Raw genomic sequence first — 16,955 nt, 5'->3', positions numbered from 1 at the left:
TGCCGCCGCCTTCACGGACCGTGGGAAATATCCCCACGAGCGTCAGGCCCCGCGTCAAAGCCATCCGTGATCGCAGCACATGCAAAGTGTTGCAGGGGGACTGTGCTCTTTTGTTTGTTTTATTTTTTAAGAAAAGAAAAACATATCTGGGTAGTAAATGTACTAATTATTTTCTCAGAATTCTTTTCAGAATTCTCCCCTTAATATGTAGAGCAATTAATAAAACTTGTATACATTTGATGACAAAAGGAATAATTTAACCTTGAACAAGTGTTACTCCAAATGTTTTTGTGTAATAAAAATAACCCTGGATTCTCTTTTCGTTATTGTTCTTTGTAAACTATGTTCCTCATCTAATGATGAAACTCAAGACGTTTGGTGCACTGGTGTGGACCACGGTTTGGCTGTCGAGATGGATGGACAGAGGACACAATTCGTTGCAATCAATTTGAGTTTCTTCGAACTGCAACCAGTACTTTTGCTGTGCCATTTAAACATCTTGACTCGGAGAAGTCGTGTTATATAGTAATGTTTTGGTTATTGTTAAAAAATATTTGCCTTGAAAAAGTGTCTGTTACCTTGATGATCACGATTTTGATTTCATTTTGATCTGGGAAAAAATACATGTATTGACCGTGTATATTACAGAGTTTTCTTAGGAGCCATTAAATGCACCAAATGGGCCTGGCACACTGACTGACAGGACGGCCGTCCAATCAGAGGGCAGAGAAGGGGAAGGGGAGGGATTGTATACATATTTCTTTGATTAAGATGTCTGGGAAACTTATGACACAGATCAGAAGGATTTCATGCTGGTGTCACAGCAAAACTGAAAGGTCCTAGTCTTTTATTATCTTTAGAAGCTTGATAGCAAAAGCGATTTTAAAAAAAATATGAGGATAGAATAGAAATGTAGTTCAAAAGAAGCTAATAAGATATTATCCTGTGTAGTGCTGTTTCACATTTCTGAAAAGGTCTACATGTAGTTGATGTGCTAGGCTGCTGTCTGTGACTTCTGCTGTCAGCTGCGTTGAAGTTTTCGTTTTTTCACTTGACAGTGGAGCGCCATCTTCTGGCAATACTTAAAACCGCACGCTGATGCGACGCAGTCCAGCAATAAGCAGCCATATGAAATACCTCGACAAAAAAAAGGAAATCCTCAAAATAATATCTCATTGTTTCAGTTCTCTATGGATATACTGTAAAGTAGCACAGGCTTGTTCCTATGTTCCGTGTTGTGATCTCCCATGATGCTCTTTGAATGCTGCCTAGTCCCATTGAAGTTCCAGTTGGTGTCTGATGTCTGCAGGTCGGTCGGTCGGTGTTGACAGCCACTCTGCCCCTCGTCCAGGTTCCCACAGCTCATAAACTACAGCTGCTCTATCTGGTAACACAGAGACACACACACTGACCATTACTCAAACCTCAACGTGTCACCAATCGCTGAAACACCAAGATTCAGCAACATCATCACACTGCATCTAGACTCCAGGTAATAGGACAGGAGCGGAACAGAGTTATTCATGTACTTTATCCAGTACAGGTGGTGATATAAACCCAGTTTTATGAGTACATTTCACAAGAAGATTTGAATGTTAAACTGTGCCCAAACTGCCAGTGTTTTAGCAACGGAAAACACAATTCAGTCATTCAGCATGTGCTGACTGGGGAAGCAATACCTCCTTTTCTTTTCTTTCTTGTCAATCTTGTGCTTTACAAACCAGTTTTTCTTTTTGATTCTTCATTGATTTAGTTTTTCATATCAGTTCTTTTACTGCAGGACTTCCTGACTCACAGGTGGAACTAACATAACGGCTGCCTGTCCTCCAGCACGTCATGCGATTCTATGCAGCAATTAGTGATGCTATTAGTAACATCTATTTGACAAGACCAAAAGAAGTCATTGTGTTTGTCAAGTTAACAAGTTTGTTTGACAAAAAGTATTGGCATTATAGTTACAACAGTTTGACAGGTCAAACAGTATTGCTGAGTATTGCTGAAATGAGGGCTGTAATAAGTAACACATATTTAAGAAATCAAACAATGTAATGTTATGAGTTATACCCGTATTTTACAACTCAGGAACCTGTGCTTTTATAACCTGATGGAAGAACGTAAATTCTGTTTCCACAACTTTATTGTACAAATAACATCAATAAAGACACAGCATATCAACAACTTTAGTCATAGTTATTGGCTCGGTAAAATGTAAGTATATACATTTAAAACTACAATACTGGTAAAAATGTTTAAACATGACATCATACATTGTCTAACTTCAGAATACATGTAGATACTAAAGTGTAGAACAAATTATAGATTTCAGATCTTTTCGTTTAACAAAATGTAATGTAACAAAATATAATTCTTATCTAAAAGACAGACAGACTTGTCGCATTATTTCTGCTATGGAAATCATCGATCTTCAAGTTTGCTTCGCTTTCACCCTTCCTGTCTAATTCAAACCAAACAACTTGATCTGGTTTGAGTCTAAGAGACTGTGCGAATGTTTTGGGTCATTATGTTGCGAGAACTTCAACCTGTGACCAACTAGTTTTTCAAACAACTTCCGTTTTTAATGCCCCCTTTCTTGCCATTTTAGAACTTGACAAAAGTTGATGCCCCATTTCAAACAACTTTAAAGGCTTCATTCACTTCCACTGCTACAGAAATCAATGAACTCACCTGATCCTTGCAAATTTACTTTACGTGACCTAACCTCTTTCTTTTGGCATTAATGTTAGCATATTTAAATTTGCTGGATGATCATGCTTATGATTAGTGAAGTAGACAGACAGCAAATAAATAAATAAGCGGTGTTGCCTCACTATCAGTATGGATGTTTCCATTACACGTCTTGTTTCACTAAAGTGCCGACGTAGCAAAGACGTAGTATTATCAACATGTCTACATTGAGTGGATCTGGGAGTGGTTTGAGAAAATGTAATCCTAAAGTCAATCAAAAGTGGTGAGTGGGATGAGCAATGTCAGACTGGAGATAGAGCACGTCAAATCTACAAAGTACAAGTACTAAAAAACAGACATTTTTGGGAGCTTGTGTTGTACACAACATCCAACATTACATATTTTTGCAGGTCTCGTGCACGTGTTGTGACATAAGTTACAACACGTTCACACATTTGGGGGGGAATAAGAAGTGATTAATCCATATAAATTGTTTTCCAATCTTACACAGTACCTTTATCATACTGTACAGTTAACTTCATACCACACCTTTCAACTTCCCTTCTGTGAAGACACTGTGCCTCTAATGCTGCCTGTTTATACGAGCTATATACATGCACAGCCTGGAGACAGCAATGTGTGGCAATCATTATACACATTTTACACGACAAAAATATACAAGTAAAAATAGGCAAAAAAATAAACAAATCATTAATAGTAACCCTCCTGGCTGGCCAGGGTGTGAGGTCTGTGCATAGATTAACAAGGCACACACACAAACAGAAAAGTGTTTTCTTGGTGTGGTGCATAGTATCAGAGGAAGTCTCAGAGAGGTAGTGTGTGTGTGTGTGTGTGTGTCTGTGTGTGTGTGTGTGTGTGTGTTAGTGTGTGTGTATGTGTTTCAAAACACAGCCAAGTTGAGAGTGAGTAGATAAAACAATTCCAGGATCGTGAGCATAAATGCGCTACTGTAATACAGGTTTCAGGCTGAGCTGCTAGGTCCAACAATGATGTTTCCGGGCATTTGCCATGTGTTAAAAAACAGTGGCAGGGGCTGCACTGGTAAGTCCAGGCAGTCCAGTTGGAGGAATGGGCTTGCGTGCATGGCTAACACGGACACAGATGGCATCACAATGCAGCACAAGTTAACCCCGATTCAAGTTTTCTTCTCAGCTGCCAAAAACAATGAGCCCCTTTTGACTTACTGTTTGGGTTTGTCATTTCCAGTAGCAGCAGGCAGCTGTTTTCAGCAAGAAAAGCTGTGATACACATAATGTACACAACACGCTGATTCAGCACAAAACCACAGACAGACAGACAGACACAGACTTTTTTCTTTGGTATAGTCCAGAAATACACCTCCCGCCGATGTATGTCAGTCCATCCCAGTGCCGCCAGCATTGGTGTTCTTCAGAGAGGTGTCGACTGACTTCACACTGCCATCCACTTCACTGACAAACAAAGAGACGTAAAGATATTATCCAAAGGCAACTTTGTTCCCCACTACAGCGGTGGAACAACTGCAGAATTTTTGTAGCACAGTCTTGTAGAGAATCTTCTGTGTTGATTACCATGGTAATCAGTTGTTTTTTTCACAGCTGATTGAATGATCACAGGGAAATATTTGAGCCCCTGTGAACAGCAATTGCTTGCTTACCTCAACCAAGCAACAATATGATTTGTCTATTAGTTAATATTCCAGCTTAGCTTTTATATTTAGGATATCAATTTTGTTAGTGCCAAATTTCAAGTAGGTTAGTCCATAAGGTTCATATAAATCACAGATGATAAAGTTATAATTAATCTACGCGTGCGTTTAATTTTGTCAAGTCATATCGAAAGTAATTAAATAAGTGTACTCCTCTATTAAATGTATTCCTTAAGTGAGTAAGGAGAGTATACAGAACATAGAATGAATATATTCTGTTTCCATTCATTACTTTCTCTGTCATTGGTCTTCTGATCAATCAAGTCAATGGAAGCGGTTAATAAAAATACAAAATACAGATGTGCATATAAGGATCAGTTCACCAAAATGAATAAAAGTGGTGGTGTCAGACCTGAGGTCGGCTCCCTCTGTGTGTTCTATAGTGTCAGGTAGGGGCTTATTGGCTGTCTCAGGCAGCAGCAGGGTGAGGCCCGAGCCCAGCAGAGGGCAGAGACCACAGACAACCATGGGAGCCAGAGGACTGATGCTCTTCAGCAGGTACATCATGGGAGCCAGGACTCCTCCAATCCGAGCACACATGGAGCCGATGCCGATCCCATTTTGTCTGCAAAAAAAAGGGTAATGGGGAGGAAGAGAGACCCGAGTCACTGATTCTGCCACGCTGTCTCCATGTTATTGTAGAGCCCTCAGAGGAACTTTTGATCTACGTTGATCCTTATCAGCATCAAGTATAGTGCAACAAAATCTTCTTGATTTTTAACAAATATGCCAGAAAATTCTCAAAACATGTCTTCAATTTTTTATTATGAGTGACAGAGTGCCAATTGTTTTACAATTTCATCAACTGCACACTAAAGTGTGCAAAAATTGATTATACAATACGACAATAGGATACAGTAGTTAGACTTGTCAAATACAACATTCCTGAAGTGATTCTGCCATCTCAAAGGTCAGAATGTTCTGTTTTTGTTGAAAGATTTTTATAAATTCAGCTTGTTATCCGTTGCATGTCTACATCTGGATCATTAATCAAATGGATTTTGATAGAATATTTTACTTGAAAGAATCGATGATCCTGGAATAGTCTATATTTAATCTTATCACAGGGGATATCACACTTCAGTTACAACATAAAAGCTGGCTTTGATTGAGAATCATACCACCTCTCTCAGGGACCTCACCAACCAGAATGTTAATGTGTTGATTATTCTGTCTCAGGAACTTTGCTAGTGCTCATTGGAAGAAAAATGAAGGCCAACTCACCTTATTACAGTGGGGAACAACTCAGCTGAGTAGACATAAATAATGGACAGAGAAGCTGTGATTCCAAACTTCCCAATCATGGCCAGGACCGTTTTGATGACAGACATGTCTAGAGGAGAGGACAAAGAAAGGCCTAAAAACCCTGTGTACAGTGTGAGAAAACTCACCAGCTATGCTGAGCTTTACCAACATTTTGCTCTCACTATATAGTCATTTTCTGATTGATGACATGTGTCCATACCACTAGGGATGAAGATGGTCAGCAGGCACGCTGTGCCACCCACAGCCAGGAAAGCTAACTGGGAGATTTTGCGGGAGCGGTTGAGGGTGAACAGGGTGATGGTGCGCGCAGGCATCTCTACCAGGCCAAAGATCATCTGGGTCAGATAGATGTTCATCCCAAAGTCAGAGACGTTGAGGGACAGGCCGTAGTACACGAGCACGTTGACAAACCTGAGACAGGTTGCAAACATAGCATCATATTTGAGCAAACATATGATGCCATTCACAAAGTTCTGTGAGCTTCATCATATATCCAACACAATGTCACTGAATACAGCAGAAAGATGAGAAGTCTCATGTTCTAAATCCGAGCAGTTTGAACTCTGGTGTTCTAATTGTATCCCTCTGTTGGGCATCAGCCCTCACAAAATGGAGGATTTGACCACATGCTCCAATGGTTCTTCAACTTTCGACACTTATAGATATGAATTCTGTTCCAACTCCAGCTACCATTTGACCGGTAGAACTCCAAATCCTTCAATCTCTGCTAGCGACCAATATTGTTATTTTTTGGGGGGAATTATTAATTTTTATTATTAATCAGAATTCCAAATTGATAGTTAGTATATTATAAATTAGACAAAATCAGTAAATTGGCTATCATTTCCCTTCCTTTGAAGGGTGGTGCCCCGGGGTAAGTTTAATATCAATTTAAGTTATTATTAAGTGTTAATATTTTATTATTATTATTTTTGATAGCCATAACTGATGAACTGTAAGCATAACATTTAAATGGTGCTCTGTGCGTGAGGTACTATTGCCAATTATTAAAATTCACAAAACCTCTATGTAAAACTATGGTTGACTTTTCTTCTTGGTAAAGCACTTTAAAAAAAAGTTTAACTCTGTCAATTTAAAGTAAACCACAAACTGGTTTATTATGAATGTGAAGTATAGGGTTTACTAAAATTTTAAAAAATCTAGTCAACACAGTTCCCATAACCACACACTGCATTTTTACATGTAAGGAAAATTAGTTGATCTGTAGACCTGAAGCTTGAGGATGAATCTTTTTTGAGTTCAGTAGTTTGGTTTTAATATATTTTATTTTTTCTAAGAAAACACCCTGATAAAATTCTCTAAATACTATTTAGAGCTTAAAAACTAGGCTCAGCCTAGTTCCATAATCAGATCATATTTAAACTTTGTCAATCACTTTGGTTTGCAACTAAATACCTGCAAAACAAATAACCTTATAAATATCTCCGCTGTACTTTGTGTTTGATGCTAATGTAAATGTTAGCAAAGTATGCTACGCTCATGGTAGCATGCTTAAACAAAGTTGTTGAACCTGTAAACATAGCAAAAGTGAGCATGTTAGTAAAAGAACCACTACCAATTTTCTACATTTATTTCACTTTGACTGTTAAAAATCCCAAACTAACTCATAGTTAACTTTATGTTTGGTTTTCATCAGTTCTCAAGTTTTGTGAGATCTCGCAAAGGTACATCTTTTGTACATCTCCGCAGCTCCACTACCAGAGCTCTAGAATCTTTACAAGTTTCACTGACACACCTCTTCACATTCAGAGTATATAAAAAAAGTAATTAGCTTTCTTGTATTATTTTATTATTTTGCACTGAATGACAGTAAATTGTTCATGCATCCAAGAGGATCTTCTTTGGTCAACATTCCATGGCAGATGAAACATCATTACATGCATCATTCCCAAATCACCACTAAATTTGACATCTGTGTCACAGAAACCACTCAAATCTTATCTTATGTCACAGCCTGCATACTGCATTGAACAGTGTGATAGACATCTATCCTTTTTTCCACATATTCTTTTAGTGTGGCCAATATCCAACCATTTTGGTTTCTATAGGTGAGATGTATTTATCTTTCATTAGAAATGTTCATAACAATTGTTATAATTTCATACTTTTACTACATTCTTTACTAAATTAATTCAACCTTAGGTCTGTGAAATACCACCAATAGCATTTAAACATGAATATCTATTATTTGAATCATGTTCAGCATATATGATATTGAAAATAATCTGGTAATTATCATCTGTGTAGAATTCTCACACAATTATCATGGCTAACATGCTGCAAATCAGATGTCAAATGTATGGCCACATTTGAAAGTGACTCTATTGGAAATGTTGCGGCCAAAACAATTCATAATATTAGTCACAGCACATTCACTGACTGTGTTGTGCCTTCTCTAGCCAGTCACTTATGCTAATGAACAGATATGTAACATTATGTTACCATCAAGTTACTTTGGCCTTCAACAACAAAAAAAGCCAGTTCAAGTTGCGACCCCCTAGTAGCTCATGGCAGCCTGGGACCCAGACGAATTCTGGGAGCTCATTTTGTTTGCTCTGCCAGAATAGGTCTGGATCTCCTCCATTGAGAAGATATTTCCTCCGGCAGAGAACTTGCCAGTCCAATCACAACCGATTAGCTTTATAATGAGAAGGGTAATGAGAAGCAACTTTTCTAATTAGAAGGCTTCCACTAATGAACAAGCATTTGACTAAAAGTACCTGTTATTTTCACATTTCTCCCACAAAAACAGCAACACTTGTTCACAGACATGGGGGATTCATCATCACGAACATCTCCTCTCTGCTCTAGTCCATTGACATTTTGGCATCGCTCAACAGACGTCACATGATTCGTTGCTCTCACTGGTTGTACGTTTATCCAACTGTGTTTGGAGGAATTTTGCTCTGCGTCCGTTGGTAACACCTTTTGGAAATCAAAAATGAACCGAGAGGTCCCACAGTAATACACATTTGAGTATTAGTCTGGCTATGCCAGGCAAGGCTCATGGGGCTTTCTATCTTTTACCCCTTTAACACCAAAATTATTGTATACTGGGTTTAAAAATCTTGTTAACCTGCTCAACAAAATTACAATTGACTCCTTTTATATTGTCAGTAGATGAGTTTGGACTCTGTTTGGACTGAAAGCTGCTAGCTGCTGTGCAGACTGATACAATAGATATGCTGTGTCTTATCCATGGTTTGATATATTAATGTTTAAAACCTTGTCTATATATCCTTATAAAGAACCCAGGAAGAGGTTGAATGAGTTGGTTTGTTAGACTAGCAAAACTGCTTGCTGGATGTCTGCTTTGGATATTGTTCCATTATCTCACATTTGAATGAGTAGAAATTGTAATTTGACTGCAACCCATAAATGCACATACAGGTGGAACGTAGCTCTCCTCTGCAGTCATCTGACAGTAGAAGTACCTGCGATGTGGAATTAGCTACACTGTCATTTAAAATGAGACATCACAGAGGCTCAGAATTGATACATAGGACATAGGTCAGTTCAGTTTCATGACCTACACAACAATACGGGGCAGTGTCTTCCACTGTTAATTCAAAAGCTCTAAGAATGGATAAAAGGCCATGTCAGATATACTGTACCCATGTGGATGTACTCTTAGTGTTCAGGTCTTATTGACACTCATGTAAAGAGAAAAATAGTGTTCGTCTCATACTCACCAGAGATAAAAAACAATCAGAGACTGCTTCCTCATTCTTGGGGTTCGAACAAGATCTATGCATGAGTATTTTCTCTTCACCTCTGTTTTCTCTCCAGTTTTATAGACCTGGAGAAACAGTGAATAAGATGATGAGAATGACACTTTGGAGCGTGGCTTATGAAGTGAATTTAACAGGGGGCCGTGCTGTCAGTAGTTTGCACATGTCAATTATATCCAGCGATCTAACCTTTATGCAAGGTCTTTGGTTTGACCTGTTTAAGTACTTGCGTCACACGGGTATTACACTTTCCGTGCGGCTAAAACAAGAGAAACTAATACCAGGTTGTCAACAAATAATGATTTTAATATTAATTTATCATTAAATATAAAATAGGATGTTGGTTCATGTTGACAATTACAACATTTTACTTGAATGTCTACATTTAATATTCACAATCATAGCAAGTGGGCAGGTGACAAGCTTGCTACTAACACTAGCAGTGTCACCAAGGAGCATATCAATCACTAACTAGAGTAGATTAGTTTGTGGTACAATAGATAAGTCTCGTCTGCCACTACCTCATCCATTGTTTAGCATTTCCTCCTCATAATGTTTAAGTTGGTCCTAGATGCTGTCAGTGTTTCAGACAGTCTTGCCATTGTAGAAACTTCTTGCTAGAATGGCTGACTTGGGAGAGAAACTTTATTTATTTATTTTATTTATTAACATATTTGTATTTATTGAATTATTTGTTGTTGTTGTTGTTGCTGTTGTCAAAAAAGTGCCCGGCAAAAAACAAACCAAATATTTGATCAGACTCACTTAAAGAAAGCCCTAGAAAAATAGTTTGAAAAATTATAAACATGTCAGCCACCAAATAGGGTCACACAAAACTCTAAAAAATCACCAGAACTAACTAGCTCTAAATTGCATAACACAAACGATGGCTTTCTTCATTTTTATTTTAAATGAAATATGCATCGTTTAGGGTGCTGACTTTTTTGCCTGGGAGATGCAACTTTAGATCCCATCTTTTGACATGATATGAATCCATCATGTATGTAGCCAAGATTCCCTTTAGATGGCTTTCCTCTGTCTTACTAGTGAGCGGTAAACATAAAATCAAATAGTTTTCAACCAACAAATGGAGTAAATTTTTGCCCAATCAGCAAGCTATAGCTTTCAAAATTTTATCAATTATCAACCTGCTCTTACTAGCTTCCTGGATTTCCACCCAAGGACTCACTCTGCCCAGCTTTTTCACCGAACGATACCTTCCTGTCTCCACTCCAGGTAAAACTACCCTTCAGACTGACCCCTTTTTGTGGAAAAACGAATTATTTTCGTTGCTAACACCTAAGTTTAGGTCTTTTGTCTGCATTGTGGGTCGAGTAAAGAACACTCTTTATGAGAACTGCATCGCTAGAAGAAGCTGCTGTTGTATATCTCTGTATGAGAAAGATGACCCATTGTTTAAAAAAAATACCTTTGATGGGATATCTGATAGTCTTGTAACTAGAAATGTGCTGTGTGAAAATGAACGGCTTGCCAGGCGTAGCAGAAAGGGAGACGGGCATCATTTTGGTCTTTTTTACATCAGTCGCGGGTGTAATAGGTATTTCTTTATAGCCTTTGAATTTTGTAATAAATGAAAATATCTATAGACTAGTAAATAATAAAAACTTGTTGCAGCTGTACCCGACACATCTGCAGATCTTTGGTGATGGGCTTCCCATTCATCTGTGCTGCTTTATGGATCAGCTCCCATGCTTCCTCATTCCTGTCATTGGCCATTAACCAACGGGCCGACTTTGGCAACACCCTGAAAATGTAAAGATAAACTGCTTATGTACAAACACCAGTACAAGAGCCACTGTGCCGCAGGGAGAAACGTTGATAGGCGTTTCACACTGTAGAACAAATTTACTTGTCATAGCAGGAATAATTGCTGGTGTAACTAAAAAAACGTTAGCTAACACTGGAACACCCTCATGGAATGGAGCCATTATTCTATTTATCACTGACAGTAGGTCTCATAAGCAAAAGCTCAGCTGTTTTTTTTTTACTGTTTTTGCAATTTGGCACCAAACAAAATTGCACAAAATGAGCAATAGTTACAAATATTGTTGGTAATCACAGGGGATTTCATTTAACATAGACTTTCACAAGTACAACACAACATTTTTGAAAATACTTGTTTCTGTGTCTCTGGACAGTCTGCATCATTTATGGGTCACACTGTTGTCCACTCACCAGATGTAAAAGATGAAGAGGAAACCGGGTATGGAAATGGCCAGCTGCAGTTTACGCCAGTCTCGTATGAGATACGCCACTCCGGCCAGCAGAATGTAGCCAAAACCAAAGAAGTAGTCAGTGATTATACCGGCCAGCATTCGCTGCTTAGGTCCAGTCCATTCTGTGCCTGTATCGGACATAAAAAGGACAGGGATCACACAAAATACTGAATGTACACACAAATGCAAATTGAGAGAACATACTATTTAAATCGAGATAAACCATGACATTTGTACAGCACACTCACCTAGGACAAAGGCATTCATTATAACACCAGAGACAGTTGTTCCAACCACAAAACGAAGAGCAATGTAGACGTAAAAATTAGGGGCAAAAGCAGCACCAACCCCAAATACAGCCTGGATAGCCAGGTTGATGAGGATAATATTCCTGCGACCGTACCTGGAACAAGATGAGACAATTCCTAACTTTGTTATTCCAACAACAACAAAAAGTTCAAATTCATGCAAGTGTGCTCTGAGGATAGATTGCTCACTTGTCTGATAAGCTCCCGAACATCAGAGCTCCAATAAGGAGGCCAAACATGTAGATGGAGGAGCCCATGTTGTTTAGGCTTGCACTGTCACAAACCAGGTCCCACTGCAAGGAACAAAGACAACAAATAAGGTGAAAGTAGTTTCATTTTGAAAAGTCTACCTGCTCAGCATGGTTTAGAATTAGGTCACAGCAGAAAAGAGAGGGGTAGAAGTGGCAAGAACTATGAATGACAAACGTTGGTTGGTTTAGCTGCATGGAGTGAGATATCTGGTGGCCAGATTGCTATGAGTTATGGCATGTACATTTCATTTGGTGGTGGCAGGATATGCCCACAGTTCCACTTGACAAAATACTTAGGCCTATTTATTTGAACAAACACTGGATGTTTGATCATCATGTTACAAGCAGTGGACTTTCATGGTTCTCAGGTTAAATCCTTATGATGTTGGTGCTACCTGAACCTTTCCTAAGGCACCAGCTCAGGCCCTATTTCCACGTGTGTGATAAATGTAGATAAACATGTCTGATTTCCTCATGGCCTCTGCCGTAAGCCAGAGTATTCGATTATCTCTAAAAATGAAGAAACTCAGTTAATTGAATCGTAACATTGCAGCATTTAAGGACCTTTAGCCTTTGGAGATTTAGTCGTGTGCCGCAGACAACAGCACCATTTTTTAATAAATGTTTTAATAAAGGCAAAAGTCAAATCATTGCTGGATACATGTCTTTGAGGTGGTAAGCGGCATGCTCTGTTGGAGAGCCAGCTACTGTATATACCAAGAAGGTCCTTGACATCCTCAGCTGGAATCATCCAAAGCCCAGGGCATCTTTTCTGCTGTAACTCACATATTTCCTCATGGTGGCTCGTTGTGACAAATAAAGGATTATTTTATTTTATCTTATCTTTTCAATGGCAGATATCATGCCTGCTGCCAGTGACAGACTGGGATCAAAAAAACACCCTGGCATTTGCAACACACACCTGCCCTATTTTCAAACCGAACAACACCAACCCCACTTAAATGTTGCCACAAAAAGCATAAAACCATACAGATAAAGAATGCAGAAATTCGCAACACATTCAAACAACAACAATATCGCACAAGCCAGTACCAGTACCCCGAAAACCCATATTTATTTTTTTACGGTGCACACAGAACCGACAGCTAGCGGATGGTGAAGAAATATTCACTGATTTTTACAAAAAGTGTATTAGATTAAAATCACTTACTGCCCCTTTAAACCACAGTATGCTACAGGCAACAGGTTGTGACAGCCTGTTGCCTTTCAAATCCTTTACAAATCCAATGGGCACAGGAGATCCATCCCGCTGGTCTGAGGTACTTTGACGACTCAAGGGCAAAATGCGCAGGAACAATTGCGCAGTCAAACAGTCTCATACTTTAAAAGTAACTCCATGAAGTTGTGTGCTTTTACAGGCACAGCTGGCTTGTGTTTGCGGCTGAATGCATAAATCACTTTTAGAAAATAATCAAATACAAAATTGTTTTTATTAGGTTATTATTTTTATCAATAAAATGACCCATTCTTAGCAGCCAATATAGAGGGCGGTCCTTCTGGCATTTGCCCAAATTCCAGATGGCCAGCCCGTCACTGCCTACTGCCCATTATCGGTCTTCACTGCAACTGAAACCTAAGTTGCTGTTTGACATTGCTTGTCCAATCACACATGGCAGAAGGCAGGCTGTGTTGGAAGACCCAGCGGGTGCCTGCCTTCCAGGGCTTTCTCCGAACTTTGACCCTGTCTTACCCCGTCTCAAATATCAGTCGCCTGTTATAAAACGTCTTAGCCCCTACATTCTTAAGTGGTATGTAAAACACATCAGGTGAGAATGTAGACATATTAAGAATATCCAAATCCTGAATCTCTCAGTGACTCACCTCAGTTACTATAGTGCTTTCGAAAGTATTGGTGCTGTACTCCCAGCCCCCCTGGCAGCTCCCAGCAGGGTGTCCATCGCCAAGAGTTAAAACACTGCTGTGGTTCAAGGGAACAGTGCATGACAACTCATGCGGGCCATCAGGAGTTGTCAGATGGCTGAAGTTCGAAGATGCTGGATTGTCCTCTGGCGGCCACGTCGAGCGGCATAAATGAGGTGGAACAGCCCCAGTGAAGACAGAGACCAGCATGTGGAATGCAAGAAAGATCTGCGGTAGACAGATCCACACATACAAGATCTTCTGGTACTTCCCAAAGCCCCCAATAAGACAGAGAATCTCATCAAAATTATTTCCTGTCATGTCTTGCAGATGCTCATTTAAAATGTACTGCTGTATAGCTAAATCAGGTCTGATTCAGACATCCAACACTGCTCTTAAAATGGAGCTGCCGAGGATGCACAAGCAGAGCCAAACATGAGTCAAATGTCTGAGATTAAAGACTGCAATTAGTATCTGAACCAGGCTGGTGATTAACAGGTAGAGAGAATGTCCTCACTCAGTTGCAGTCACACCTTAATAATACTTCAGACTGAGCAGCCTGTTGCTATCCGTGAGTGAACTATATAGCTCTCTGAGGGTGATATAACCTCAGTGTGATGGGAGTGAACAAAAGCAGGAGGGAGGTGATTGCACTCTGTGGGAGGAGCTGCCTCTCCACTGAAAAACTTCCATGCCATATGTTTTATATTAAGTAACCAATTTTGACTTTGTGGGGATCTCAGTTGATCCCAACAGCCTCAGTCAGTTGCAGAGGAGGGCAAAACACCTTTACAGTGACATAAACTTACACTCAGGGTTGTAATAGATTACATTCAATAAGGATTACAAAAAAGTAACTATAATAAACCATAACTATTAGAAAATGAAATTTGAAAAAAATGTGTAGTTAGACTGTAGTTACATTGTCAAGAATAATATAATTTGATTTTGAACATTTTACATTTTTTGATATATAAAATATGGTAATTTGGCTGGAAAAGGCTGGTCTCAAAGACAGCACAGAGGCACTATTCATGGTAGCACAAGAACAAGAACAGGCGCTGTGCACAAGATCAATGAGGCCGGGGTCTACCATTCCAGACAGGACCCCAGCGGCAGGCTGTGCAAAGACGGCCCTGAGACCATCCAGCACATAAGGGGGAGTGGTAAGATGCAGGCAGTTACGACTTACATAGAATGCCATAACAAGTAGCTGGCATAGTGTACAGGAACATCTGTGCCGAGTATGGGCTGGAAGGTCAAAAAGTTGAAATGGAAGACACCGGAAGAATGACTGAGCTGAGATCCTGTGGGACTTTAAGATCCAGGAGAAGGCAGTAGTGATAGATGTAGCAATCCCAAGTGAGTGGGTCAAAAAATAAGGGCTGAAAAAGTAGCTATCAAGATGTGGTAAGTGGCTCAAGCATATTCCAGGAACAACATGTATGAAAAACAATAATGTTAAAGTAATCCAAGAGTATTTCGACTAGAAAAGATTACTTTTTTGTAATCCAATGGATTAAGTAACAAATTATTTTGTCTCAGTTGTTAAAACTTCAGTTGTTCTAAGTGGGTAATACTGGCTAACAGACATCCACACACATTCCAAGTGGACTTAATCTACCGAGGGATACAATGGGTGACTAAGCTGGTGACAAGGAAGAAATACAGGTTGGGATTAAGGGAAGCTCAAACTACTCCATACCACCTCCCATCTTCACTAGCTCTCGTCTCTAACACAGGAGTGATTCTTTTCTTATGCTAATCAAAGGTTTATATTCTGCGCACAAAATACATGAGTTAAAGAGTCATGTTATAAATGCTGTTAACTTTGTGCAGAAAAGTGGCTAATGCATGTTTTCCAATTTAATTGTCCTGTGAAAAAAAATTCTTTACATCCCATTGACATACACACGCACACACGATGTATCAGTTTGGGGTCCAGTACCTTGCCCATGGACACGTGCAGAAGTAGGGAGGAGCGCAGCAATCAAACCACCGACCATCTGATTGGTGTATGACCTGCTCTTCCTCGTGGGCTACAGCTGTTCATTCAGTGCACTGCAAGAAAAACAACAATACAGAGAGCATGTTGTTAAGCAAATGCCACTGCAGGAATAGAACATGCTGCATCTTAGGCCCCAACAGAAATACATTCAAATGGGCTGCTTCACAAATAAAAAGTAAATTTAAATAAGGATAAAGTCTACATTTTTCTTGTTGCCTTGCCATTAAACAGTATCCTATAGGGTAATTCCATCATTCACTTGTGTCACCAGAAATGTTCGTTTTTTGCTTTACACATTGAAGCATATCTTAGGGTTAAATAAAAAATATATCAAAACGTCAAAAAGAACAGACAATGAATCAAATTCAGAAGTAATTTGCAACATTGTTTTATCAAATATGAATAATCAAAGTTAAAGCTAGCTTCTATGTGGTAATAATGTGTTTAATTTGGACATTTTGGAGAGAATCTGTTTCTCTTGTTGTTGTTGTTGTGATTTTCCTGCTCGCTCGCTACATGGCTCTAGCAGTATCTAACTCTAGCCTACAGTAAGCTAGTAGCTACTCCAACACAAGTCGACAAAACAACAAAATGCGAAAAGCTAAACAGTCCAAAGTGTGGCTGTATTTCACGCAACAGGACTCTGACAGTGGGATGTGCAGCAAGATTTGAAAACAGTGTGTTTTCACCTACGTCATGGTTTGGTCAGTTAGGAACCAGTCTGGGAGGATCTTGGAACCCACTGTACTTGTATGGCTGGCCTGGGGGAGACATGCACACATGTTGCAGCTTTGTTGTTTCTTATTGAAGCAACAGTGAAGTTGAGGGACTCTGAGGGAAAGTGAAAAATTTTCTTTGC

At 39.4% G+C, this 16,955-nt stretch overlaps 1 protein-coding gene across 1 annotated transcript; it reads right to left on the bottom strand.

Annotated features, from left to right (window-relative positions):
* Positions 1-4,021: 4,021 nt before the first annotated feature.
* On the bottom strand, positions 4,022-14,648 carry si:dkey-119m7.4 (uncharacterized protein LOC560629 homolog). Its single transcript, XM_035618499.2, has 10 exons — positions 14,050-14,648; positions 12,146-12,249; positions 11,897-12,051; positions 11,608-11,776; positions 11,053-11,176; positions 9,373-9,479; positions 5,859-6,070; positions 5,618-5,726; positions 4,746-4,958; positions 4,022-4,136 (listed from the first exon to the last, which is right to left on the bottom strand). The coding sequence occupies exons 1-10, from the start codon at positions 14,407-14,409 to the stop codon at positions 4,061-4,063; spliced, it is 1,629 nt and encodes a 542-aa protein (XP_035474392.1). The 5' UTR covers positions 14,410-14,648; the 3' UTR covers positions 4,022-4,060.
* Between the last annotated feature and the right edge of the window lie 2,307 nt (positions 14,649-16,955).

This window comes from Scophthalmus maximus, chromosome 18 (genome assembly GCF_022379125.1).
Source record: "Scophthalmus maximus strain ysfricsl-2021 chromosome 18, ASM2237912v1, whole genome shotgun sequence".
Lineage (NCBI taxonomy): Eukaryota > Metazoa > Chordata > Actinopteri > Pleuronectiformes > Scophthalmidae > Scophthalmus > Scophthalmus maximus.
The sequence above is the reverse complement of the archived record's forward strand: the minus strand, read 5'-3'. Positions and strand labels throughout refer to the sequence as shown.

Excerpts from the sequence above, each read along its gene's own strand:
- si:dkey-119m7.4 (XM_035618499.2), bottom strand. The coding sequence starts at position 14,409 with ATGACAGGAAATAATTTTGATGAGATTCTCTGTCTTATTGGGGGCTTT. Across the intron at positions 5,727-5,858 it reads GACCATCTTCATCCCTAGTG|ACATGTCTGTCATCAAAACG; the intron begins GTATGGACACAT and ends CCTCTCCTCTAG. Across the intron at positions 4,959-5,617 it reads TTGTTCCCCACTGTAATAAG|ACAAAATGGGATCGGCATCG; the intron begins GTGAGTTGGCCT and ends TTTTTTTTGCAG.